Source organism: Engystomops pustulosus, chromosome 3 (assembly GCF_040894005.1).
Source record: "Engystomops pustulosus chromosome 3, aEngPut4.maternal, whole genome shotgun sequence".
Taxonomy (NCBI): domain Eukaryota; kingdom Metazoa; phylum Chordata; class Amphibia; order Anura; family Leptodactylidae; genus Engystomops; species Engystomops pustulosus.
Window position 1 is genome coordinate 133,952,886 of NC_092413.1, and position 27,355 is coordinate 133,980,240.

The 27,355-nt window shown below is 38.4% G+C and overlaps 1 protein-coding gene across 8 annotated transcripts in view; it reads right to left on the reverse strand.

Moving 5' to 3' along the window:
- ADGRB3 (adhesion G protein-coupled receptor B3) overlaps positions 1-27,355 on the reverse strand; it is a 577,118-nt gene that overhangs the window by 247,316 nt on the left and 302,447 nt on the right. For all 8 annotated transcript variants that reach the window (XM_072142190.1, XM_072142192.1, XM_072142193.1 and 5 more), the window contains 5 exons: positions 13,842-13,943; positions 13,443-13,549; positions 9,822-10,016; positions 5,659-5,727; positions 2,568-2,676 (listed from right to left, as the gene is read on the reverse strand). In XM_072142190.1, the coding sequence (XP_071998291.1) occupies positions 2,568-2,676; positions 5,659-5,727; positions 9,822-10,016; positions 13,443-13,549; positions 13,842-13,943 (582 nt within the window). The remainder of the gene's footprint in view (positions 1-2,567; positions 2,677-5,658; positions 5,728-9,821; positions 10,017-13,442; positions 13,550-13,841; positions 13,944-27,355) is intronic.

Sequence of the window (27,355 nt, forward strand, 5' to 3'; positions counted from 1 at the left end):
TTAAATGCGGCGGTTTTTCAGAATCTGTCGGGTTTTCGTTCGGCCACGCTCCCCGATTTCCGTTGCGTGCATGCCAGTGCCGATGCGCCACAATCCGATCGCGTGCGCCAAAATCCCGGGGCAATTCAGAGGAAATCGGCGCAAATCAGAAATATTCGGGTAACACGTCGGGAAAACAAGAATTGGGCCCCTTAGTAAATGACCCCCATTGACACTCTCAACTCTGCTTCTCCACCTAACCCATAAAACACAGAGTCAGCTCTGGTATAAAGACCTTCCTTATCTGTCTCTGGACACTGCTGCTGTCTGGCAGGAAGTGCCATAGCTCATCTTGTAATGAGGAGGGGAGGGGCAGAGGGCAGAGAGCACTGCCATGTGCAGATAAGAGAAGCTATTCATGAGAAGAATCCCACAATAGTAACAAGATTTATGATTGTATCCAAGGACAACCACAATTGTAAACACCAGGACTGATAGTGAATTAGTAAACAGTGAATATCCAGAGTATATTTAAGAATCTTGTCTTCGTGGGAATACACCTTTAACTTAACATTTAACATTTTGCTTATAATGATTCTTATACTTCTCAAGTACAAAAAGAAAAAAATCATAGTATTTATCATTTATACTTGTAGGACAAAAGTGGAAGCCTTTGTACCATCATATTTTCTATGTAATTGTGTAAATTCAGCTCTTGAGAATGATTACTGGATTCCCCTGAGAAAATGTGTTTCCCTTCAAAATCTCTAATGATATTGATGTTAGCAATTTTTGATAATCATGCAAAATCATAAGGAAACATTATTGCACATTTGGAAAGCACTTTAAGGGCAGCATTACAAAGGCTTTTATGTGGTAAAATAACATAAAATAAAATACTTAGAATCTTCTTTCAGGATGTTGCTGATACTATTGGTCATATTTTCAATTAATAGGTAAGTATTATCCTTGCCCAAGGAAATACAGGGAGAACTCTTCTCGATAAGGGTGCTGTGTCATAAAATTGTGCTTGTTTCACATTATTTTGTTAAGTCTCTGTAATCATTTCATGAATCTTAGAAGACGGTGGATAAATGTATTTCAGTTTCTTAGCATTACATGCCACAACATTTTAATGACCATGGATATATTTCATTTACAGTTTTAGTACATGGGCAGTTTTTAGTTGGAGTAAAACTGACCATATACTAGTACTATAAATGAGCAAAAAGTATAGCAACCAAAGATGCTGTTTTTTTCTGTTTTATTACAGCAACCATTGAGCTGTAATATACACATTCAATACAAAGTTGACCAACAATAGTTTTTTTTTACATGTGCTGATTTCATGCCTATAATGAGTAATCATTGATGATATAGAAAGTTAATTGGTGCTCATTCATTGTTTTTAAAATGTGACAATTGTGATATATGGGAGCAAACAACTGTTTAAGATTTGTGCTCCTGATACACTTTGCACTTCTTGAGTGATTACACAATGGGAACTTCTGCTGCCGCAAAAACATAGCATCAGCTAATAACAAAGCAGAACACTGCAAGTGGTCTGGAACAATTGTGATATATGGGAACAAACAACTGTTAAAGATTTGTGCTCCGGATATACTTTGCGTTTCGTGAGTGATTACACAATGGGAACTTCTGTTGCCGCAAAAACATAACATCAGCTAATAACAAAGCGAAACACTGCAAGTGGTCTGGAACAAATGATGATACAGATTTACTCAACTAATCATAAACTCAAGTAAAAGTAGCTGGTAATTCCAAAATGTTCTTTATACACAGGGTGGTCTGACTACTGAGACATTTGCCTATAAGGGATGCCTTGTGACTGAACACATGGAAGTGGGTACTCCATTTTGATGGGAGTGCTTGAGATACCGCAGAACTGCACTAGGCTATGGATTGAGCAATTGATAACTTGGCATTGTCACATTTCATTAATTTTAATTCCTTCTTTCCTGTATAGATACGTTTGTAGATTACCTTCTATACTTTATAAACTCTTAATAAGGGATAACTTGAAATTAATCAATATGCAATATAAATCAATACTTATTTAAAGAGGATCTTTCATAACCTCCTTTAACTCTGGAACCTTTAAAAGCTCCTTAAGAACCTGCCACTTCTGAACTGTAGAGGGAAGGGGGTTGTCACCATGTTATCTGGCTTATTGCACTATTTGTAGAGTTTTTGTATCAAGGCTTTTTTGATGGAGGCATTTGTAGGCATTTGTGAAGTCAAGACTTTTTTGATGGATGCGATGAAGGTTCTGTTAAAAACTACACTTATCAAAAAAATGGGAAAATTGCACCCACATCACAACAGAAAATTGGCAATATCTCTTTAAACAAATAGTTACTGTATATCACTATATAGCCATGGACTTTTAAGAAAATCATAATAGGGGGGCGTTTAGTAAACCTTCATGTGTACAGTAACTTGTTAGAGGAATTATCTCCAGGTTCTTCTCAAAGTCAATTAAAATTCCAGCTAAATCCCTTGATACATTAAGATACTTGTGAAGATTGAAGAGCATTTGTAAAAAGAAATATTAAATCGATTCTTACCTACATTTCCTGTTGTGAGATAGGAATTCTGAAAATCCATCATTCCCATTCCGACAATGTGTATAAAATCTTCAATGACCTGCATCAGTTCTATGGAGCCTGGGTAAATCTAGAATTAAAGATTACAGTTGCAATAGCAAACAGTAGGTAACATAAGCTGGACAGACATAACCTTTCCTCTGAATGTCCAGCATAACATCCAGCATTAGGTTTCTAACATAAACCATTTTATATACATGCATTGAAAATATACCTGGACATTAAAGATTCATAATGTAAGTTATGATAAAATAAGTTATTGGAACTTTGGCCACATTGAATCACTAACAACCTTAATTGTGTGCTCATAAAAACAGCTGCATATTGCAGTTTTGTGAGAAATTGGGTGCTGCCATACATCCGATCCATATATAAACCATAATTACTGGTTTTCTGCTTTGACAATTAATGTGAAAAGGATGTGCTAGCCTCTGCAGCTGCACTTCACTGAATGTCCTCCATATCTCCAATAAAGCAACTAACGGTTTTGGAAAAATAGAAAAGGCTACACAGCAAATACTAGGAAGGTAAACACACGTTGCAGTGATAATACTTATATCTTTCAGTACAGGGTCTCCAAATAATGAACACATAGAAGGTACATTGCTGTTAACAGGTTTTCTCTTAGCTCTAATACTGCAAAATAATTGTATTGGGATCAACAAAGCAGCCATTTCTACCGCACTACACATACTTGTTTCCATGACAACTCGAGATGCCTTGCAGCTGACTCATTCGCTTAGACAACAGCTTTCTACCTTTGTTCAGTACTTTCCACTGATTACCCATCTATGCTCATTTCCTACATTTAAGACATGTTGCTTTCAAATGTGGATGTCAAATTAATGTGCAACATTAACAAAATTTTCCCAAAATTCAAACATATTAGCTTATGGTAATTTTAGTAGTTTCAGTAATTCAATATTATGGAGTCATGAATCAAACAGGCATATTCACAGCTTTTATGACACCACACACCCTTCAAGAGATGTAATGGTAATAATATAAATGAAGAAATATTTCAAACATATTAAACAAATCTTCAGAGAAACATCTGCTTAATGGCAACCTAACTGAATAGGCTTCAGTGCAGCAAACAAATGACTACTTTGTGATAGAATTAATTATCAAATCTATAAAGAGATTATAGAAAAGATTCCAAATTTATAACAATTTTATTATGTCAATGGATTGTGAGCGATGTTGTATTAGCAACCTGTCACGTAATTGTTGTACTATGAGCATATAGTAGATAACTGCAGCTGAGGGCACATTCAATTCCCTATTGCTGCCATGAATGAAGTAATGTACAACTAGAGAGAATGGAACCCTGTCCCATCTAATAATTGCAATAAGACTACACACATGAAGAAATCATAGAAAATGAGCAAAAAACATGTGTCATGTAGCAAAAAACAGATCTACCGTAATTTTTATTAATGAAAAAGCTATACACACAAAGAAAAGAAACATCACACGGACAGATATAAAAACAATTAAAAAGTGATGCAGACCAACTGCACTGCTATGCAAAACTCACAACAGGCTACTGGCACCTGATAATGACCAGTGCACCTGTACACGGAGCCCCCAAATGTAACACCACAAAGTTCCTCAAATATGAAGTCTACAACTAAACAGCAGCATGACACGTGATCTAACCTACACAAATGAAGATATTAAACATCTGCTGAACAAGAAAAAACATGCTATCATACGAACCGTGGTGTGCAGGAGGGAGCCAGAGCAAGGTTAGATCACGTGTCATGCTCATCTGCTGTTTAGTTGTAGACTTCATATTTGAGGAACTTTGTGGTGTTGCATTTGGGGGCTCCGTGTACAGGTGCACTGGTCATTATCAGGTGCCAGTAGCCGGTTGTGAGTTTTGCATAGCGGTGCAGTTGGTCTGCATCACTTTTTTAATTGTTTTTTTATCTGTCCGTTTGATGTTTCTTTTCTCTGTGTGTATATATTTTTTATTAATAAAAATTAGATCTGTTTTTTTCTACCTGACACATGTTTTTTGCTCATTTTCCATGAATGAAGTAATGGACATATGTAAAGAATATATTAGCTATTTAGTTCAATAGCACCTTTACTCTTTAGAGGAAGGTCAATTCAGAGAGGCAGCAAGATGTCACCCAGCTGTCTTAAGAGCACATCCAGGAGAATTCAAATTGATACTTTGAAGTGATAAAAATGATTAATCTATATATAGCTGTCTTATAGAGTTGTTGCCTAGAAGCCCAATTGCTTATTTACCAAACAACCTTTCCTCCTTTCTTCTCCACACACATACCCAATAGCTTTGGGTGATGCTATTGGTTCTTTGGTGTTAAGGAAATGGAAATATTAGTCTTCAATGGTGGGAGCCAAGTCTAGCCAATTTTCTTCCATGAATAGAAAGCATTCATATGGAAAGCCTAAATAGTTTACTTTGAGCCTCTGAGACAGGAAGAAATTTAAGAGCCTTTGAGCCATTAGAAAAAAAAAAAAAAAAATATATATATATATATATATATATATATATATATATATATACAAGAATTTTTTCTAAGCATCAGTAAACATTCTCCACCAATTTGTTATTACATTTTTGCAAGTCCCAAAAAAATTACACCTACATTTGGCCTCTGAAATTTGATTCTAACTTTTAAAATCTATTATAGAATGTAGCAATTTAAAGCAAGCATTAATCTGGATTTCATTGAGATGGCAAATTGAATTGTCACTTATGTTAAGTGATATGAGGACAGTGGTAGACTATATAGAGTTAGCCATTACTTTTTATAATGATTTGACTCTCTCGTCCTTAGACAACTCCTCAATCTCACATTAGCCCAAATGCATGTAACTCCATCCATTATTATAGAAATTCTGTTTTGTAGAAATAAGGATAACTACAACTTATTCAAGAAAATAAACATCATATTAAAAGAAAATAAACCGTTTGTTCTTTTCTCTTTCATCCTACAAATCTTATAAAATGGGAAAAAAAATGAAAAGAAAGTCTGAATATATCAAGTCAATTAAACCATTATACTTGTCTTACCTGTTGTGCATCTTCCCACTTTTCTTTGTTCTCTTCATCCAGGAGGTTGCTAACTATTTGAAAGAAGTTCTGGAAAAAAAATATGTCATTATGCAAAAAGTGACAGGGAAGTAAATGTATTCAAGCTAAAAATGATTTTTTTAAATAGAAGTACAAAAAATAATCTGCACAATACATGATATAGATATAGAGATCTATCAGTAGAAGTAGATAATGAAAAATTACAGAAAGCATAATTCAATATGGATTGTTGTGTGTACATAGGCCCCCTGAGGTTCAAAATGTATGTTTATGTATTTTATATCAATAACATGATTATTTGATATCAACAGGATGTATTTTATATCAGTATCCAGAAGTTTACATATCCTATGTAAAAAGTCATTATATGACATTAAATCATAATAACCTTTTCCCATTTTAGGTCAATTAGAATTACCAAAATTATTTATATTTACCAAATGCCAAAATACTGAGAGAAATAATTTTCAAAGCATTTTTATGGATTTCTGCAAAGCCAAGAGTATTTGGTACCATCACCCTTAAATTGTATGACTTAGGGCAAAGTTTTGGATCCTTCCACAAGCGTGTCACAATAGTTGGTAGGAATTTTCGGCCCAATTCTCCTGACAGAACTGGTGTAACTGAACCATGTTTGTAGCTGCCTTACTAGCACCTGCATTTTTAACTTTGCCCACAAATAGGATTGACGTCAGGGCTTTTGTGATGGCCACTCAAAAATATTGTTATGCTAATGCCATTTTGTATTCTTCAGGTCTTAGGGTCATTATCCTTCTGGTCATTGTCCATTTGGAAGCCCCATTTGCACCCAAAATTTAACTTCCTGGGTGATGTCTTGAGAAGTTGGTTCAGTATTGCCACCTAATGTTCTTTCCTCATGATGCCATCTATTTTGTGAAGTACACCAGTCACTCCTGAAGCAAAACAACCCCGCAACATGATGCTGCCACCTCTGTGTTGGTATGGTGTTCTAAGGCTTGAAGGCGTCTCCCTTTTTCCTTCAAGTGTAGCAATAGTCATTATGGCCAAACAGTTCAATGTTAGTTTTGTCAGACCATAGGACATGTAAATAAAAACCAAGGTGCATTTGCAAACATTAATCTGTTGTTTTTTTTTCTTTTGGATTAATGGCTTCTTCCAGGCAAAGTGAACTTAAGTCCATGTTGATACAGTACTTGTTTCACCATGGATAATGACAGACTTTTCTCAACTGTAGCAAGTATCTTCATAAGGTATTTGGTTTTCTTCTTGGGTTGATATGCTCATTTCAGAACAAAGAATCTTCAGCTCTGGGACACATGGCTTTGTTTTCACAGGTTTTATTCTGCATTTAAAATGACACTCTCTCTTTATTGTTTAGATTGTTACAATCACAGGGATACCGAATTTTATAGTTTGTATTATTTTATAAATTAAAATCTTTTGAACAGAAAAAACATTTGCCATTTTGTCAAATTCTGAGTAAAATAACTTTTTCACACTTTAATGTACATAACTATGTAAGGTATTATTTTCTGCAGTTTGTGCTGGCATATTAATTTATATAAATTTGTGACCTATTTGACAGTTTGATAATTTTTTATTCAAATATTCATGGATGTTGTCACCAGGGGGGGTGATGATCAGCCATCCAAGATGGGCCCATGGGATGGTAAGTTAGGTGCCGCAGCCGGGTTTGAAAGCGCACTTCACAGATTATCTGCCGCAATCTCTGTAAGCACTGACTGCGGCAGTATCAGGTGGGTGTCAGCTTTGTTATAAAGCTGACACCTGCTGTGTATGGAGAGAGCTCAGCAAATTTGGCAGTTTAGCTGAAATCCATGCCAAGCCAAACTTAAAGTACATTCACATAGCTGCATGCCCACCCGTCCGCAGCCGGGCGGGCATACCGCTATGCACTGGAGAGGCGGAGGAGGTGACCCCTCCCCTCTCAATAGAGAAAACAGCTGCATGGCTGCATCCACGGTGAAAGATAGAGCATGCTCTACCTTTTTCCCACATACTGCCGCCAGGAATTAAATGTGCCAGTGCAGGATAAGTAGACTAATACACAATGCCCCAAATTGTCTCTACAAATCTTCTAGAGGGTTAAATTGCATTGCAGTGATTGTTTCTTTCCATATAAAAACTCATCTCTATTCCAGGAAATAGATTGCTAAAAAATAAAATGGCCACATTTATGTTTATTGCAATAAGAAGTGAGCACAATTGTGGACTCACCCAAATCAATTACTGTATACTTTTTGGAACTTATTTGGATTCCTGCCAGAATGTATACTTGTTGACATTTGGTTCATGCTCAAAGAGTAATGAAACTAAAGGGTCAACACTTTATTTAGCAGCAAATAACCTTATGTGTACTGACATGGAATGACAATGTAGTTTATTGAATTAAATGGTTTTACTGTGTGTAAAGCCAATAATTCTATATGAATCAGAACTTTTTTGTTCAACGCTATAGCAGAAGACCTTACATTTTAGTATTCCCTTCAGAAAGACATTGGGGCACATTTACTTACCCGGCCCATTCGCGATCCAGCGGCGCGTTCTCTGCACAGGATTCGGGTCCGGCTGGGATTTAAGATGGTAGTTCCTCCGCCGTCCACCAGGTGGCGCTGCAGCGCCGAAAATAATCTTAACGCCCCGGAATGCACCATCCCATAGAAGGTGAAGGTGAGCGCTCCCCAAGCGACACATTTTCGGTTTTTAAATGCGGCGGTTTTTCCGAATACGTCGGGTTTTCGTTCGGCCACCCCCCCCCCCCCCGATTTCTGTCGCGCGCATGCCGGCCCCGATGCTCCACAATCCGATCGCGTGCGCCAAAAACCCGGGGCAATTCATGTACAAGCGGCGCAAATCGGAAATATTCGGGTAACACGTCGGGAAAACGCGAATCGGGCCCTTAGTAAATGACCCCCATTGTTTTCGGCAGCAGAATGCAATCTTATGTTTCATCATGCATTTAGATTACTGTTCCCTTGATAACACCTTTAACATTTTTCTACATGTGGAATACTGAAAATTTCAAAGAACCACAAAGCATCTGTTGCAAGCTGAGTAAGATATTTTTAAAGGTCTCACAGCAGCTGCTGATTAAGAGGGAACATTGAATAACATCCAAATCTGCGTACATGCAGATCCGGCTTTAGATATTGCAGTACGAGTGAGAATTGAGATTATTGAAAGTGACAAAACAATATGTGACAGCAACTTCACACCTTTCTGTTCTGGAAAAATAGAGGCTTATGCAAAAATAATGCGTTTATGGTGCATTGTACTTTAAGTTGTTTTGGTAAAGCAGACAACTCCATTTTGTGTGTAGCAGACAGACCAAGGTATTGCAAATTAGCCCTGTTTCATTAACACAGTTTTCTCAATTGATCTGTGGGTTTTCTAGGTGTTACATGCCACAAATTTGATATTTCCTATCACTAGGATACATTCCAAGTACTAGCCTATAGTGTTGTCTATTGACTACTTTTATTTCAAATTGTGCAGAGACTACTTCCCTTCTAGATCTAAAGCATAACTTTTATTCTAATTTTAGACAAACAATAAAGACATTTTTAATAGTAGCTAGGATTTATGTCTGTGTATAAATACTTTCATCCTCTATCTTTAAGGTTATAGCGTATTGACAAATGCAAAATAATTTAGCCTAATGCCTTTCCACCCATCATGTTTTCCAGTAAGGGAGGGGTATGGAGTATGCTGTGCAGGCCATGGACGTCCTCTACTGATGCTGCAAGGTATAGCTCAATTCTACCCCAGGCTAGACCTGATGTAGAATTGATCCAGCCACATTGTTGTAGGACAGATATACTCAGGAGCCGGAGCTTCTTATTATATCCCCTGAGATGGGGAGGGGGATCAAGAGTTTATTTATCCTATAGTAAATATTCTTTCTTGAAATAGCAAAAAGTTGTATAATGTCTTCCCTTTTCAGATATAAAACTTCAGCTGTAAATGGAACAGTGACCAGAATAACTATTGTGAATGTTGTTGGGGTTAGTAGGCTCAATTTTAATTATTAAAGCTGAATCTACCTTTTCAGTTACCGTATATGTGGAACAGAACAACTTTAACACAAGGCAACATATTTAACTGTTTGCCAATACAGAAATGATTGCTTTGTATCTTACCTGCACTCCATCAGATGCAGGGATGTAGCTCGCTCTTTTGAAAGTGTCAGTGACATTTCTAAGGATTTCCACTGAGATGAGAAGATCCCCAGCATAAAAATGTTTCCTCTGAGTTAAATCAAGCAGTGTTTTAGTCACCTGAGACATCCCTTCCCCTGCCAGCATTCTTTGTCCCTTAGCAAGATGTTCTTTAATCTGTATTGATGAAACGGATGGCATATATTTAAAATATGACACTAGCAAGACTGAATGTTAATGCTAGTACATAATATACAATATAAGGAAGCTTTTGGAGTTTTTGATCTGTCTTTTAGTAACATTAACAATATGGCTTCCTGTAATGAACTGTATTTTTGGATATATAAAGCTTTTGTTACAAATGGTCTCTACTTGTTACTTGTTACTACTCACGAGTGAGTAGCCAGAAATGTACCTCAGACAGCGGTGGCAGATCACAATAGTTGCAGTCTACATTACAAAATACAAGATGCTAAAAAATAACAACCTTTATGATCTGCTTTGTACAATAGTTCAGAAATATAGCAGAATTTTTCTTCCACTTTTTAAATAACAGTAACTATAATATTACAGTATAATGCTATTTTGTAGTATGGCTACACATTAGTAATCTGTAATCTGTTAATTTTTGTTTTGCTCAATAAAAAAAGTGCAGGCTGATATTTTATCTTTTGGTTGGTCGAAGATAAAGTCACGTAACTGTAAAAAAAATCATGCCTACAAGTAACATAAGTCATCCAGAAGATGTAGTAGTTTAAGAAATAATATAACTGTGTAAACTAATGCAGGTGGCAGTTCTACTACATTTTATCATCTGTTGCCTGCCATACGGTTCATAATAAGGCTGATCATCTGTTATGCTGCTATACGCAACGCAGGCTTCAACTTTATCATTCAACTTAATTATTAATAATAATACAGGATGGCTGGAATATCATCCAATGAATGCACTTTAAATTATAGTACAAGAAAATTGGAAGACTAGACTAAGAAAGCAGAAAAAAATCTAAGCTAATAACATGGCAGACATCATGGAAATGAAATCGCTGTAAAACCCTGATTAATTTGCAGTGTTTACCGTGCACAACCTGAAGCAGATCGTTATTTTGAAAGGAATGTAGTTCCATCCATTACTTAACATTACTTATTAGGAATACACCCTTTCATCTTTAAAAAGAGGTTCTGAAGCAGTTGGGACTTATATTATAAGGAATTATGTTCCCACTACTATAAATTATTGAGCGTATTAGAAACAACCATTTTTGTGACCTGCATAAATGAACTTGGTCTGTGACTGTGTGGAATTTTATGGGCTCTGATTACCTCAATAACCTTTGTTATTTTTGAAAATTTACAGTAATATGTTCAGTTTCCCATTTATATGTTGCAGAAGTGATTATTCTTAACTAAATGGGTTGCCCCGTCACAACAAATTATCCCCTATCCAACAGTGGACAGTTGTACCCACTTTGTTCCCCAAATGAATGGAACAGAAAACTAGACACATGTGCTGCCACTACATTCATTGCTTAAAGGGGTATTCCCATCTGGGCATTTACATTTAATTTAATTCATTTTCCATAAATAAACATTTCTTCGATTGGATGTTATTAAAAGAAATGTTCCTGTGTGAAGATAATTTCTCATAAAGCCATGTTGTCCCTTAGAAATGAGATAGCTTCCTCAGATACGACCACCTCACATTTTGGCGGCAGTCACCAGACATGCGCTATTGAGCCCTGCCTGACCCCCTGGATTCAGCGATCATTACCACAGGACAGCTGCGGGACCTGCAATAACTCCCGGACATTACATTTACAAGCACCCTTTAGTCTTTGTGCAATCCTTCCAGCAGAGGTGGCCGTATCCAAGGAGTCAGTCTTGTTTATAAGAGGCCACATGAAAATGAAATTGAATGTGAATGCCCAGATGAGAATACCCCTTTAAGGCACTGAGATAGCCAAGTAGACCGCACTGTTATCTCCACTGGCTCCATAGAAATGAATAGAGCACCAACACTGGGACACCACCCAATTAACACATTTTTCTTTAGCAGTCGGACAAGACCTTATCACCAGATACACGCATAAGAAAACAAAGTAACACCTTCTATAGTTTTACATGTCAGGACATTAAAAAATATATTTTCCTTTGAAGATCTTAAAATAAATATAACCTAAGCTAAATATAACCTAAGATAAACAGCAGATTCCACTGCAGGTAAAAACAAAAACTTATTTAGAGCAGTGCATTATGCTGTAAGTGCATATTGAAATATATTAGGCAGCCCTGGGGTCCTCCAGAGGACTCCTGACTGGCGAATGACATTATTGGCATTCACAACTGCAGCTGAAGGGTGAAAATGGCTGACAGAGGGAGCTCCTACCCTCTGCAGCCACTGCAACAGCTGCATCCATTTTAAGGGGTTTAATACCCAGTATTGGAGCTTTTTTCAGCACAGTTCATTGGCAGTGCAGGCTGTTGTAATGCAGCCCAGCAGCAGGACACAAGATCTGGCAATCTTCTTCTGATGTGTCACTTTTGAAAGGCTTTGCATGAGAATAAGTTCACTATATTGTCCAGGAAATTGACTCTAAAATACTTTGAAGAGTTCTTCTTGCACAATATCCAAATATCTCTACTTTTGTATTATTTTTTTCTTGAAGATTTTGTATTTATTTAGGTACAACTTATCAGACTAAAATTGAATTATGCTAGTATCTTATTTATGAAACATATAGGCTTTCTCATAGCTGTCCATTCTTGTTTCATTTTTAGTCATTGTACTCTACTTAGTACTTCTCAACTCATTATTTTCAGAATGTCACGAACTCAACAGACAGACCAGGAGTACCACTGGATATCCATTGCTGGATCACATGCAGGTAAATGAGTCATTTACAGTGGTCCTTAAAGGAAAAATAAATATCCTGTACCACCCCTATAACTGTATGGATGGAAACAGATGTTTCTCTTAGATGATTGCAACTTGTCATCTTATAATGCCACACTTGCTGATGCTCAATTAAAGGACAATTGGAGACACCTAGCTACTGCTTAGCCTCTTAACTCCAATTGGATCTACTCAATTAACTAACTTTAAGACCTATTAGCGACCACATTTTTCTTTTAATTTTTCATAGAGACCATAGAATTACCTTTTCTTTTCACTGTCGTTCTTTTTTGCATATCTGGGTTTTTTTTTAAATATTACTTTAAGCCTTATTGTAGCAGTTGATGTTATCTTATAGAAAGTTTATTCAACAAAAATAAAAAAAAGATCATTCCGTACAATGCCACATTTACACCTGTCCTGCATGAAATCGCTTCACTTGTGATTAAAATAGCGCATAGCGGGCTTTTAAGTGAAAGCACAATGTGACAGAATTAATACGGTATACTCATTATCCCCGTTCATTTCCAGGAAGGCTAACTGAAATTGACTTTGCACTGATTAAGGTTTGCTTCTGCTAATCTGAGCAAGCTGATTTTGTTGCTTAGTCTGTGCTGCATTTGGGTCTAGATATGAATGAGTTACATTTTCCACACAGCAACATAATGGGAATTAGACATAACAAGGACAAAAGCTGGCTTTGCACCTACTGAAAGCTGCAAGTGTCTGTATTCAGCTGATATGCATCTTGCAAAGCTCGGCTGTTCCCAGAAGGCTACACCATGAAGATTGAGCGAGCAGCGTCTGCTAGTGGTGCCTATGAGTCACACAGGATGCAGAAAATATTTATGTTAGCCTCAGCAGCAATATTGAAATCATACACAGGCAATCTCGCAAATGACTCCATTTAGCTACATAACATTGTGGAAATGACTTACACAATATTTTCTATTTTTCTAAAATTGCCTTTATACAAATGATTATGATATGCGAGCAATTATGTCTTTATAAATGGGAATAAGTCCTAGTAAACATTCATTCTTTACATCCTTTACATTTATAAATGAATATGGATACCAAAATATACATTTTAATAGGGGATCATTTACCAGTAGCATTAAGAGGGCATCGGTTGAATGCCAGGTCTCCAGCTGGGGTTCTTTTCCATACCATAGACATCAAAAAGTCCTCGGGGCAGATTTCATAAGGAGCTGTGAATAAGAGTGAGAGATTTATATTAAACACACACATCTAGGATTCTGAGATTATTTGTCACGCTACTCAGTTTTCAACATGCCTCAGGAAAGAACCTTAGTAGTCCAGCGTGTTTGTTTCTAAAAACATTAGCTCCATGGTAAAAATAGCTCACCCAGCAGTTTCTGCTTGTCATATTTTTCAAGTAATATTCTGCCGATGTGTCTGGTATTCTATCTCAATTTATAATGTATCACAGCATATGGTTTGTGATGCTTTGTCTTTTTTATTTATTTAGATTATTTTCTGAATGACATTATTAGGAAAGACTTTCTCGGTAGACAATTTACCTCCTTACTGCCAGGGTAGTAAGGTATGGACACAAGGGAAATATGAAGTTTATACTCAGTATTAACTACACATGTCCATGTTGGTGCTATTGCTGCTAATATAGGGGTCTGATGTAATTAATTTCATGAATATTTATTCATCTACTATAGTTTGTACTATTATTTACCATTATCTTATCATTATTTCACATGTTGGCCATGAGACTATGATCAAGGAATATTAGCAATAGGAATAATAGAGACGGATGGTGTCTCCTGTTGAGACCATGTTTTATTCCGGTTCCCACAAAGCTACTCTTTATATAGGATCCTACTTGATATATATTCTTTCCACTACGTACCATATTTTTCGGACTATAAGGAGCACAAAAATTCCTTCTCAGAAATCAAAGGTGTACCTTATAGTCCAGTGCGCCTTATATATGAGCCATACTTACAGACAACAGCTGGCTTGAACTGTGCACTGGTCTGCCACCTGCTGGTCATTCATCCTTATAATCAAGTGCGCCTTATAATCCGGTGCGCCTTAGATATGAACCTACACATTAAGGCATTATTGATGGTGCTCCTTATAATCCAGTGCGCCTTATAGTCCGAAAAATACAGTACTTTTTGACCGCTAGGATTAAGTCATGTTAATAGTCAATGACAAGTTGTTTACCCTGGTGGAAAAGGCAATTTAAACCTCTTGAGACATTTTATAAAATTGTATTACATCCATTATTAGCTAAAACCATAAATCTGACATGCCTTTTCATTCTCTTTGCAATAAAATCAGGACAGGGACGTGGCCTATGCGTATATCCAATCTGCACCCTCCTAACAGGATATATCAGTACCGGAATATGCCATGTATATTAACTTTTAAGGACCTGGCCCTTTTTTTTTTCATTTCCATTTTTCACTCCCCAAAATAAAAAATCTATAATGTTTTTTTTACATGTAAAAATCTCTGTAATGGCTTGTTTTCTGCGTAACAAATTGCACTTCATAGTGACTGTATTTATTCTTCTATGCCGTGTACTAGGAAGTTGGAAAAACACGCATGCGCCGTTGTGGGCTTGGATTTTACGGCTTTCACTGTGCTTCCCAAATGACATGTCTACTTTAGTCTTTGGGTTGGATCGATCACGGGGATACCAAATCTGTATAGGTTTTATAATGTTTTCATCCATTTACAAAAATTAAAACCTCCTGTACAATTTTTTTTTTAAATTTTGCCATCTTCTGGTGCAAATAACTTTTTCATACTTTGGTGTAGGAGCTGTGGGTGGTGTCATTTTTTGCAACTTTTGATGGAGTTTTCAATGCTACCATTTTTAGGTCTTTACGACCTTCTGATAACTTTTTATTGAATTTTTTATATTTTTCAAAATGGCAAAAAAGTGCCACTTTCAAATTCAGGTGCTGTTTCCCGTTACAGGGTTAAAAAATGTTACTATATTTTGATAGATTGGGCATTTTTGGAAACGGCGGATCATAATGCGTTTATGATGGTACTGTTTATTTATATTTATATCAGTTCTAGCGAAAGGGGGGGTGATTTTAATTTTAAGGGTTTTTTTAAAATTTTTTTCATTTTTACTTTTCCTATTTTTCAGACCTTCTAGGGTACTTTAACTTTTGGTTGTCTGATTGATCCTACCATATAGTGCCATATTACTCTGGCAGTTTATGGGGATTTTCATCCTCATACATTACAATGTGTAATTAGCACATAGAATCGGTTAAATCCAGACCCGAGGCTGTTATGGCAACCAATCACTGCTCATGACTTCACGGGGAGCGACGATCTCCAATAAGGTGGCGCATTCCCATTTGAGCAAATAAATATTTTTGTTTGTATATTGAAAAGTTATACAATTTTCTGATATACTTTCTATATCAATTCCTAAGGGTTTTCTAGATTTCTGCTTGCTGTCATTCTATAGAAAGCCTCTGTGTTTAGTGCCAGTGGATAGAAATCTGTCATTGGTCACACAGGTGCATGGCTCGTTTTATCACACAGTTCTGATTATTCTCTATGATACTAACGAGCCGTGCACCTCTGTTACTGTGGACAGATTTCTGACCACTGGCAGTAAACTTAGAAGCTTTTGATAGAATGACAGCAGAGATCTAGAAAACCATGAGGAATCGATACAGAAAGTATATTCAAAAAATGTATAACTTCAAGATACAAACAATAACATTAAATTGCTGAAATGGAAATACCCCTTTAAGTGTAAGCTGCTAAAATGTAACTTTGATTCACACAAAGTCAAGATTAAAAAATGTTACAGACAGACATAAATATAGGTATAAACCATTGATGGTGTGGTTTTACCCTTATGCGTACACAGTGGTAAATGTGCCCATATAATGCATTCATCGTAAGCCTACTCTCACTATATATACAAAGCGAGTTTGACAGTGTCCAGACTTGGTGGGTTGTCTACTAGGGCAATTCTTGGGGATCACACCTTTTTAGGTCATTTACCTATCATAACTCAATATCAACAATTGTAATTTAACATGTGCACGAGAATTTTAAGGATAATGTATTCAAATGTGCAGTACCTACTCTCCGGTTTCCTAGGTAGAGCATCTATGACATCTCTCATATCTGTCATACACTGCTCTACTGGCTGTCTTAGTAGGTCTAATACATGCTCTTGTCTGTATCTTTCTTCTCCGAAATTACCCAAACAATTTTTAAATTAGCAGGAGACTGCATATAGGGGCCGCCTACTTCCTCTCAGCTAGCGTCTGACACCACATGGAACAGTGAGTATTCAACACCTGTTCACACATGGTGAGCCTTTTTTCCTGTTCACATGGTGCCGTATTGTATGACGTCCGCCGCTTCTGTGGTGCGGTGCTGGTGGGAGCCTGGAGCCATGGTGGCTATGCCCGCCAGTATGGGTGCTGGAGGCAACCGGGTCTTGGTCCCTGCCGGCGCTGTGCTGCAGCGGTGGTGGACGCCATGTGATGCCGCACATAATAGCGTAGGGACCCACCATAAAGAGGTCACCGTGAAGTGGTTGGTGGTCTTATACAATTTGATCAAAATGTAACTAAGAACCTTGAGTTCATTATATAATGCAGCCTAGCGGCAGTAGATCATTGTGTAATGTGTGGATGTGCGGTCCAGTTCTTTTTCTCTCCCCATGTTGGTTACCCAAACCAACCCCAGCTGCATTCCTAAGACTGTCCCTCTCATTTCTTGCTGCCTTCCTGATTCACGCCTTGGTCCTACGCGTTTCTCTACACGTTTTATGATGCCTAGTTCATCAGGGAGCAATAGGGCATACTGTCAGGTAGCGGTCAATTAGCAATGTCTCCTAGCATGTTAGAAACACCCATTTAAGTTTATTTATGGTCATAAATGATTTTTTTAAAATTACAGATGCATAGCAATAATTTACAAAATCCCCCACCTCACTCAAGGCGTATAATTTCAGGCTGTTTTTTACATATACAATTCAAGTAATTGGAGCAAATGTATCATAAATCTGACTTTAAGTGCCTGCTTTTTTGCCTTTTCTGTTGGTCAGATGTCTCTTTGTGTATTTTCCTTATTAATACATCTAGCATTTGGTCTTTAGGGGATTTGCATTAGCTCTAAGCTAAATTTTAAGCCTGGTCTTGAGCTGGCATAGATTTTCACCATTTTTTTTTTAAATTCATGGCTGGATTTTGGTGATAACTCAGAGAACACTGTATAAACTAGACAATGGCAAAATTTGGAGGGACACTGCCTTAGTGTCATGCACCATGAAAAGTCACAAAACAGAAAGCAAAAAATGAGCAAAAAAGTTTTATACATGTGCCCCATTATGTATAACAAAATATCATTAGAAAGCAAGTCATGTTTTAACCTTGTGTATATGGTAACCTAATGCTATGAGCTCCTTTGTTCCAAGCAGGATTGATTGTATCTAAAGCTTACAACCTAAACCGATCATTTCCAGGGAATGGCTTAGGAGTAAAACCGATCAGACATATAAGATTTATTGGCTCAGCCACATATTTAGGGAAAATAAGAAAAGATGCACAGGACACACCATAGAGTAGTAGCATAGTTTTGACCAATGGGGATAAGCTACTGATGACAATTATACTACTCACCTTGCCACATTGGGCTATAGACATAACACTATATATAGTTGTATTTGCAGAGGCTTCTACGACCCCTGGTTATCAGTAAGGGTGACCACAAATGCAAGTGGGTATAGTAGAACAAAATCCTTTGACAAAATACTAGTAGCCAGGGTAGTAGGCCAATGCTTTTCTTCGGTTCTCCACCTCAGGTCCAGCATCTTCTGGCAAGAACTTTTAATACTATCCCCATTTAGGATGATTATGCTCAGCTAATCCTTTGCCATAACTGACCAAAGGGACGGATTATAGCTTTTTAATAATAGTGTTCAGAGTGTCATCCCTTAACGCTCTTATGTCTCTATTCACACAGGAAACACCACGACAGAGCGTGGTTACTTCAATAATAAAAGTTTAATTAAAGCATCAATCCACATGTACTTACTTAGTAGTAGGCTGAAGGTTAGACAAAGTGATAAATTACAGCTTCACCCTTGAATAGGGCAGTTATCAAGTACAGATTGCGATTATTTTGCCCTTTCCACCACCTTCATGCCAGGGGATCGTGGAGGGGTGTAAAGAGGGGGGGCATGACTGGCTAGGGCCTCTTGTTGTATCTGGCTATATGTAGCAGAGGCGGGGCTATCGTATAGGATAAATAGCCACCATTGTCCTTATTTCTTTGTATCATGTCGATAAAAGTTCAGTGGGATGTATCAAATAGGCTGAGTAGCTCCTTTAGACATGGAAGGTGCAGTATGATGAAGAAGGGTTCACTGTAACGTCACATGCTCTCCGTTGTACTGCACCAGCCATGTCTAGTGGATCTACTCTGCTTGTTTGGAACATCCCAATTAACTTTTGGCCATGAGCCAAATAAATAATAACAAACACTCTGAGGGCACATTCACATGGTTGTCTGCGGGGACGTACATGCGGTCGCAAATTTGCGGTCGCATGTACGGACCCATAGACGGCAATAGCGGCGCAGATACGGTGCCACACATGTGTGGCACCGATCCGGCCCGCACACTGCAAAAAGATAGAGCATGCTTTATCTTTCAGCGTGTGTGCGGCCGTGCGCCGCTATTCTCTATGGAGGGAGGAGGGGCCGCCTCCTCCTCCTCTCCAGCACACGGCGGTATGCCCGCACGGTTGGCATACTGCTGTGTGAATGTACCCTAAAGTATATGGCCTCAGAAAAAGTTATAAAAACAGAAATGTTTGGAAATGTAATTCTCATAGTATATACTGACATATGTGCATGGTGATAACATTCTCTATCTTTTTTTTACTTTTCTATTCCTGTTCTCCCTCTTTAATAAACATTCTATGCTGAAAATTCTTGTTGGCAATTTCTTTAGACAGATTTTAAACAGGATATGACCTTTTCGAATAAAAAAAAAAACATAAATTGTGACTGTCAAGGAAAATGCACATAATAAAAATTCTAGATGCCAAAAGTTATAAAAACATTGATGGCTATGACTGATGGTTTGTTTGGCATTCCATTAAATCTAAATAATGGAGGAGCTCTATGGAACAAACATTTCTTGTTTTATTCCTCTGGCCCATAGCAACTATGTACCTTTATCCACATGCTTGTGATTGTTAAGATGAATCTATTCAGAACATTAATTATCCTTAATATACCTGGGCTATCACATAATTAGGGTACATGCACAGGGATGCTGTTTTTGTGGTTGGAAGACTGTCGTATTAATTTCAATAGACGTATGCACCCATAGACTTATGCACCCATGATAACAGTGCATAGGTAGTGTTATGCTGTTCTCTCAACGATCCTTCATTTGCTGCTCACAGATGTGTATACCATTGACATTTGGTTAAAGGGAACTGGTCAGCAGGAATTATCAGCAGCATGTTGTCCTGTAACTTAGCATCTATCCAGTGGCGTAACTAGAAGAGGCTGGGCCCCATAGCAGATTTTTGAATGGGGCCCCCCTTCCCCTTAAAAAAATATATAAATATATTTGTAAAATTACGCACATTTATATATCACACTAAAAATACGTAAATGTATATACTTATACACACTTAAAGCTCTACACACATATATATATATATATATATATATATATATATATATATATTACACGCCTACCTACATTATATCCACACACATAAAGTATATACACATCAATACATTTACACGTACAGTAAATACACATTATATAAACACATTATGTAAAGCACATATACATTATAAATACAGAGGCAGATTTATCATACGTCGGCGCTCCTGCCATGCCCCCTCCCCCTTGTCATGTCGGATACATCAAGAGGCTTAGGTCTCTTGATGTATCCGGCGGGTGGCGAAGCAGGCGGGCAAAACTAAGCCCTGTGCCCCACCACCTCCACCGGCCACCATGCCTCTCTGTGCCCCCTCCACAACATGTGGCATATTCACAATTTTAATAGCAAATTCTTGCATTGCTCAAGAATTTGCGATTATGTCACTGCTTCTACGCCAAAAAAGTGCATAGAAACTTTTATAAATCTTCCCCATATAGTATATATACATAATATATTTAGACATAGAAACCCTATATATATTTACATTATATTTATTACTGTCTGTGTGGTTGTGTGTATATATACATACAGTAATAAACACACCATATACACACATACTGCATACACATACATATAGCATATGCACACATACGTATATGCACACCATGCATCATATACACACACATAAAGCATAAACAGACATACATACAGTATATATATATACCATGCACACATACATATAGTATAAACACACCATGCATCATATACACAAACATATACAGCAAATACAGACATACATACAGTATATACACACATACATATATTATATACACCATACATCATATACACACGCATATATAGTATATAAACACCATACACAAATACATATAGTATATACACACCATACATCATATATACGCATATACAGCATATAAAGACATACACACAGTATATACACACCATACACACATACATATAGTATATACACACCATGCATCATATACACAAACATATACAGCATATACAGACATACATATAGCGTATATACAATCCATACATCATATACACACGCATTTACAGCATATACACTCATACAGCATACACATAAATAGATATACTTACCAGAAGATGTATCTTCTCTGCAGCCTCCTGACTGATCGGCCGATGATTGCTTTTCAGGATCTTCCTTCCTCTGGGGCCTAGTCACACTGCTCCTCAGTCCCCGGGATGTCCAGTTTCTCTGGTCGGCCTGAGCTGTCATTCCTTGAGGCCCGGTCGGCTCAGCAGCGCTATAATTAGACGCTATGGCAGGCAGCAGCCCGGGCCTTGCTGCTGCTGTGCAGGCACTGGGGGACACGGTGGGTATCGCGCGGGCCCGTACCCTGGGGAGGAGGAGCGTGAACTCCAGCGCCCGGACCACCCCGCGGACCTGTGCCTCCTCTGCTGCTCCCTGCAGTACAATTAATGCGCAGCGCGGAGACCCGATCCCGCACTCCCTTCTTCTGGTGGAGCTTTGAAATGAAGATGAACCAGAGTCTGGGCCCGGAGAGCGGGCCCATGGACCTCACGGGCCCCGTAGCAACCGCTACGGCTGCTACGGTGGTAGTTACGCCACTGCATCTATCAGAACATGTTTTTTATAACCCAGCATGGCAGACAGAAAATTAACTTTAAAGTGAGATGTAAATTGGTTGTATAAAGTCAAAGAGTTTAACACTGAAGTCAAGTTCCCCCAACTTAGAATGCCTCATTTGCTGTATTTAATATCAAAGATCATTACTTACCAGCTCTTATGAAACCTAGTGCATGATGTCAATCACAACAGGAGAGTTGTACTAAGGCAAGGAAAGCTTATCTTCAGTGCTTAACTCTCCTCCTTCTTGGCTAATTTACCTTTCACTTCAAAGTAGATTTTCTTGTTCATGCCATCATACTGGGCCAATGAAATAAACATGATCTGCAAGGTATTAAGCTGCATCACAAAATACCTGCAGTGCATTATTAGGTCAGTCTCTGCTGACAGGTTCCCTTCAAGGACCAATTTCTTGCTAAACAAATTCCATATTATATTGCCACATGCTTGAGAAACCCTTGACAGTATGTAATTAAGAATGCAAACACTGATCTCACATAAATACCTGTAGCATATCACTTTGCTAATGCTTTGTTTCCTTAACACCTACTAATCTCATAACACATTAAAAGACACATCCAGCCAAATAAATAGGTTTGGATAGTCACATCTTTACTGTATAGAAAGGCAGAATGTGACAGTAAGACTCAGATACAGAACACTGCTTTTCTAATGAAATTTGTCTCTAACATTTAAGTCATTCAACTAGAGTGGATTATAGAGTATATAATACAAAGAGTGACAGTGCCCCCCCCCAAAAAAAAATAACTAAAAACATTAGAATCGACAACCATATGCGTTCCTCATAAACTATTTGCATCTAAAACTCATTTTCTTAGCAGAAACATAATACTTTGCAATTAAATAAGGGAGAAAAGATGAAAAAACTTTGGTCACTTATCTAACTTGCTAATACATGTTCTGGCTAATTAATCAAGGTAAATACTAAGACTATGTGCACATGACTGTACATGGCCCCTACAGAGGTCTATTGTGAGAAGTCACACCATTTCATGACCAAGGCCTGCGGTTGTACCACAAAATATAGTAGCCTTTATTCCTGCCCATGTTGCTGCAACTATCTTATGGAGATAGGAGGGTTAAACAGTGCTCACTGATACCATCTCCACCTAGCGGAAACTAGCTGCAAATTTTCCCCTTCTCATGGCTGGGCCTGCATATGGCCCTGTGTATTTAGCCTTATACAATCAAACTGACCATATCTTAGGCTGTATCTTTACCAAAATTAAGAAGTTGACTATATTTTGTATAAAAACTAATTTTACATTTTAAATTATAAAAGAAAGCAACTATGCACAATGGAAAATATTATTGTTAGGAAATAAATATATTAAAAGCTAAAAGAAATTATGGGTTGGTTGTAATTATTTTTTAATTTCATTATTTTTTCTTGAATAAATCAGAGATCATGTACTTGGCCACAGCTTCTTTTCAATGAAGCCGTGATAGAAATGCCGCAGAGATAGAGAAGTCCTTTACTGTTCCTCGGTATACATCCAATATTACACAGAGGTCTTCAGAATGTTTCCCTGTTGAATTCTGTACAAAGCCAACAAAATAAAAAAATCCAAAAGAAGTCTTGTATAGACTTCATGCACTGCCGCACATGCAATCCGCCAGTATATAGAAGCTCTTCAGTGGAAATGATTTTAAAGATCAATTAAGAAAACAGTATAAAAAATAAAATGTCTAACAATGTGTAACAATGCTAATGTATCCTAACCTAATATATTATCGACAATAGAAGCTAGAATTGTGGTGTAAATAATCTTAGACCTCAAAATTTTTTGAATAAATGTCACGCATTTGTGGCATAATCCAAAAAAGATTTAAAGTAGCTTTAACTCAATTTCAATGTAATGAGATCGCTAAACTAAATACAAATGTTTATTCAACTTACTAAGTACTAATGCTAATTTCCATGCCTTGATGAGTTTGTTGTCAAATATAATTCCCAAACATTTCATTAATGATTCCCTTTACTCCTATTATGCTTACATGCTCTTGGATTTGAGCATGGTAATGCATATAGTGCCTACAAAATTTCAATGTTATACATAGAATGCTATTTCTGGTGATGCCTTTTAGTAGCTTAAAGGGGACGTGTCATCAAGAACAAGCACTTATTCACCCCCACTGTGCTTGTGAAGATTTAAAGAGACAGTTAGTTGTCAATCAAAAAAAGGAGGAGTGGTTCACTGGCAGTCTGGAGAAAAGTTGACTCCAATATGCTCATTTGCATATCAGAAAACCAGCTGTAATCAAGGTACAGTTCCTTAGTGTCTGATCATTTTAGGTCATATGGGGAGGACTTTTAAACCTTTACCAACAGGTATTACTGGTGTAAGGGATAACATTCTGGTTATAGGTTTTCTTTAAGTGACACCAAAGTTGTACTGTTTGTCCAGAGCAGAAATTCCAACAATAATCCATCTCTATCCACACCTTCTCGCTCCTCCTGTAGTCCTGGCAGCCAAGGGAGTCGCTTTAAAATAGGGCTGAGCATGGCACGTCCTGGGTTGTCTTGGACCACAGGAGGAAACCTTTAGTCCTATCTGGCAAACTCTGTGTTGGGGTGAAGGCCTGGGTGCCCACAGAAAGGGCTCTGAGTGCCACCTCTGGCACCCGTGCCATAGGTTCGCCACCACTGATCTATGGCAGTGTGATTCTCTGCTACAAAGGAAGTGTCTTGAAAAATCTTCCTCATTGACTATTAAAGTAAAAATAGAAAATAATTTTAGTCTTTTTCAAAATTTTGCAATCAATGTTTCAGTAAATTCTGATATTATTGGCTGGTATTTATGATGTAGGAGATTAAGTCCATAAATATAGTAAAAAATAGGAGGGATATGAAAAAAGTTGGATTTTCTGACTTTCCTCATTAAAAGTAACCTTAGCAGTCAGCTGTCACTATCGGGATAACCTGCTATAGCTCATATATCAGGCAATCATGTGAGACATGATCACACAATTCCACTCTTTTAAGTAAAATTGATAATAGATAGTCAGTAGAGATGAGCGAGCACTAAAATGCTCGGGTGCTCGTTATTCGAGACGAACTTTTCCTGATGCTCGAGTGCTCGTCTCGAATAACGAGCCCCATTGAAGTCAATGGGAGACTCGAGCATTTTTCAAAGGGACCATGGTTCGGGAATAAAATGTGTTATTTAATTGAAAAAGAATGTCTTCTGATAACTTAGCACATGTATGCAAACATCTGCAATCTATTCATTACTGTTCCGCGCACGTATATTATCTCCCGACAAGTTAGCAGATGTGAAGAACAGTGAAGAATAGAATAAAAACAGTGAACAAAGGATCATTTAAGTGAAAAACAGTGAAGAACACAGTGAAGAATAGATTGCAGATGTTCTGCACATCTGCTTACTTGTCGGGAGATAGACTCCTCTTCTTCCACTGAAGTCTCCGTGCTGCCCCGATGTGTCTCCGTGCGCTGCTCCCCGATGTGTCTCCGTGCGCTGCTCCCCGATGTGTCTCCGTGCGCTGCTCCCCGATGTGTCTCCGTGCGCTGCTCCCCGATGTGTCTCCGTGCGCTGCTCCCCGATGTGTCTCCGTGCGCTGCTCCCCGGTGTCTCCGTGCGCTGCTCACCCGATGTGTCTCCGTGTGCTGCTCCCCGATTCTTTAATGTCCCAATAGTTGCTCTGCCAAACACAATCCCTATCTAGATAAAGGCTGCCAGGATGATCAGATAATTGACTTAGGTCCAGCTTTTTACAGCCCTGGCACATTACATTGGGAATAGCCCAATTGGGGGTCCTGAGTGTTTCATCTTTCATCTATGCTATCCATTAGACAACCCCCTACCATATATACACATACAGTCCACATACTCAGTGTTATGTCATTTCACTTGGTTATTGGTTCCAAAGACATTAAAGATGTGTCTCCGTGCGCTGCTCCCCGATGTGTCTCCGTGCGCTGCTCCCCGATGTGTCTCCGTGCGCTGCTCCCCGATGTGTCTCCGTGCGCTGCTCCCCGATGTGTCTCCGTGCGATGCTCCCCTGTGTCTCCGTGCGCTGCTCCCCGGTGTCTCCGTGCGCTGCTCCCCGGTGTCTCCGTGCGCTGCTCCCCGGTGTCTCCGTGCGCCGCTCCCCGATGTGTCTCCGTGCGCTGCTCCCCGATGTGTCTCCGTGCGCTGCTCCCCGGTGTCTCCGTGCGCTGCTCCCCGGTGTCTCCGTGCGCTGCTCCCCGGTGTCTCCGTGCGCTGCTCCCCGATGTGTCTCCGTGCGCTGCTCCCCGGTGTCTCCGTGCGCTGCACCCCGATGTGTCTCCGTGCGCTGCTCCTCGATGTGTCTCTGTGCGCTGCTCCCCGGTGTCTCCGTGCGCTGCTCCCCGTTGTCTCCGTGCGCTGCTCCCCGATGTGTCTCTGTGCGCTGCTCCCCGGTGTCTCCGTGCGCTGCTCCCCGGTGTCTCCATGTGCTGCTCCCCGGTGTCTCTGTGCTGCTCCCTGGTGTCTCTGTGCTGCTCACCATGTTCTTCAATGTGTTCTTCACATACTATTTTGTTCGCACCTTTTCGCGCGTATCTTCCGACAGGTAAGCAGATGTGCCGAACATCTGTAATCTATTCTTCACTGTGTTTTTCACTTAAATGATCCTGTGTTCACTGTTTTTATTCTATTCTTCATTGTTCTTCACTGTGTTTTTTAAATTAAATGCTCGATCTCGAGCAGGGGAAATACTCGTCCGAGCAACGAGCCGTCTCGAGTACCTTAATACTCGAACGAGCATCAAGCTCGGACGAGTATACTCGCTCATCTCTAATAGTCAGTCATCAATTTTTTTTTTAAATGCTATTTTATTTATTAATTTTATGCAGACTATATGAATTTTAAGGATAACAGTTTCTAGAGAACGGCCATATTCATATGTAACATTTAGATGAAATGTTCTATAAAACGTAGCACATAATTTGTACATCATATTATTGTATATCATTCAAATAATAAAATAAGCTGTAATGACCTTCCTTTCCAACATTTGCATGGCCTTCATTAGTTTTTATTTACTCTGCTAAAGGATTGGGATGATTTTGCTACTATGGTCACATGTGCAAAAAAAACCTCACTGTAGAGAAGTAGACAAAAACATAAACTAAAAATCCTCAACTGCAAAATACATAAAAACACAAATGATAAAACCCTGGCAGGAAAATGTGCTGTGTTTTTGAATGGAGGGCTGTTCACACTTGCTTTTATTTTGAGAAGATAAAATTAAATCAAAAGTACTGAATGGTCACAGTTGGCTATTTTCTGCACCTTGTATCTTTGTGATGATCCTGCTACAT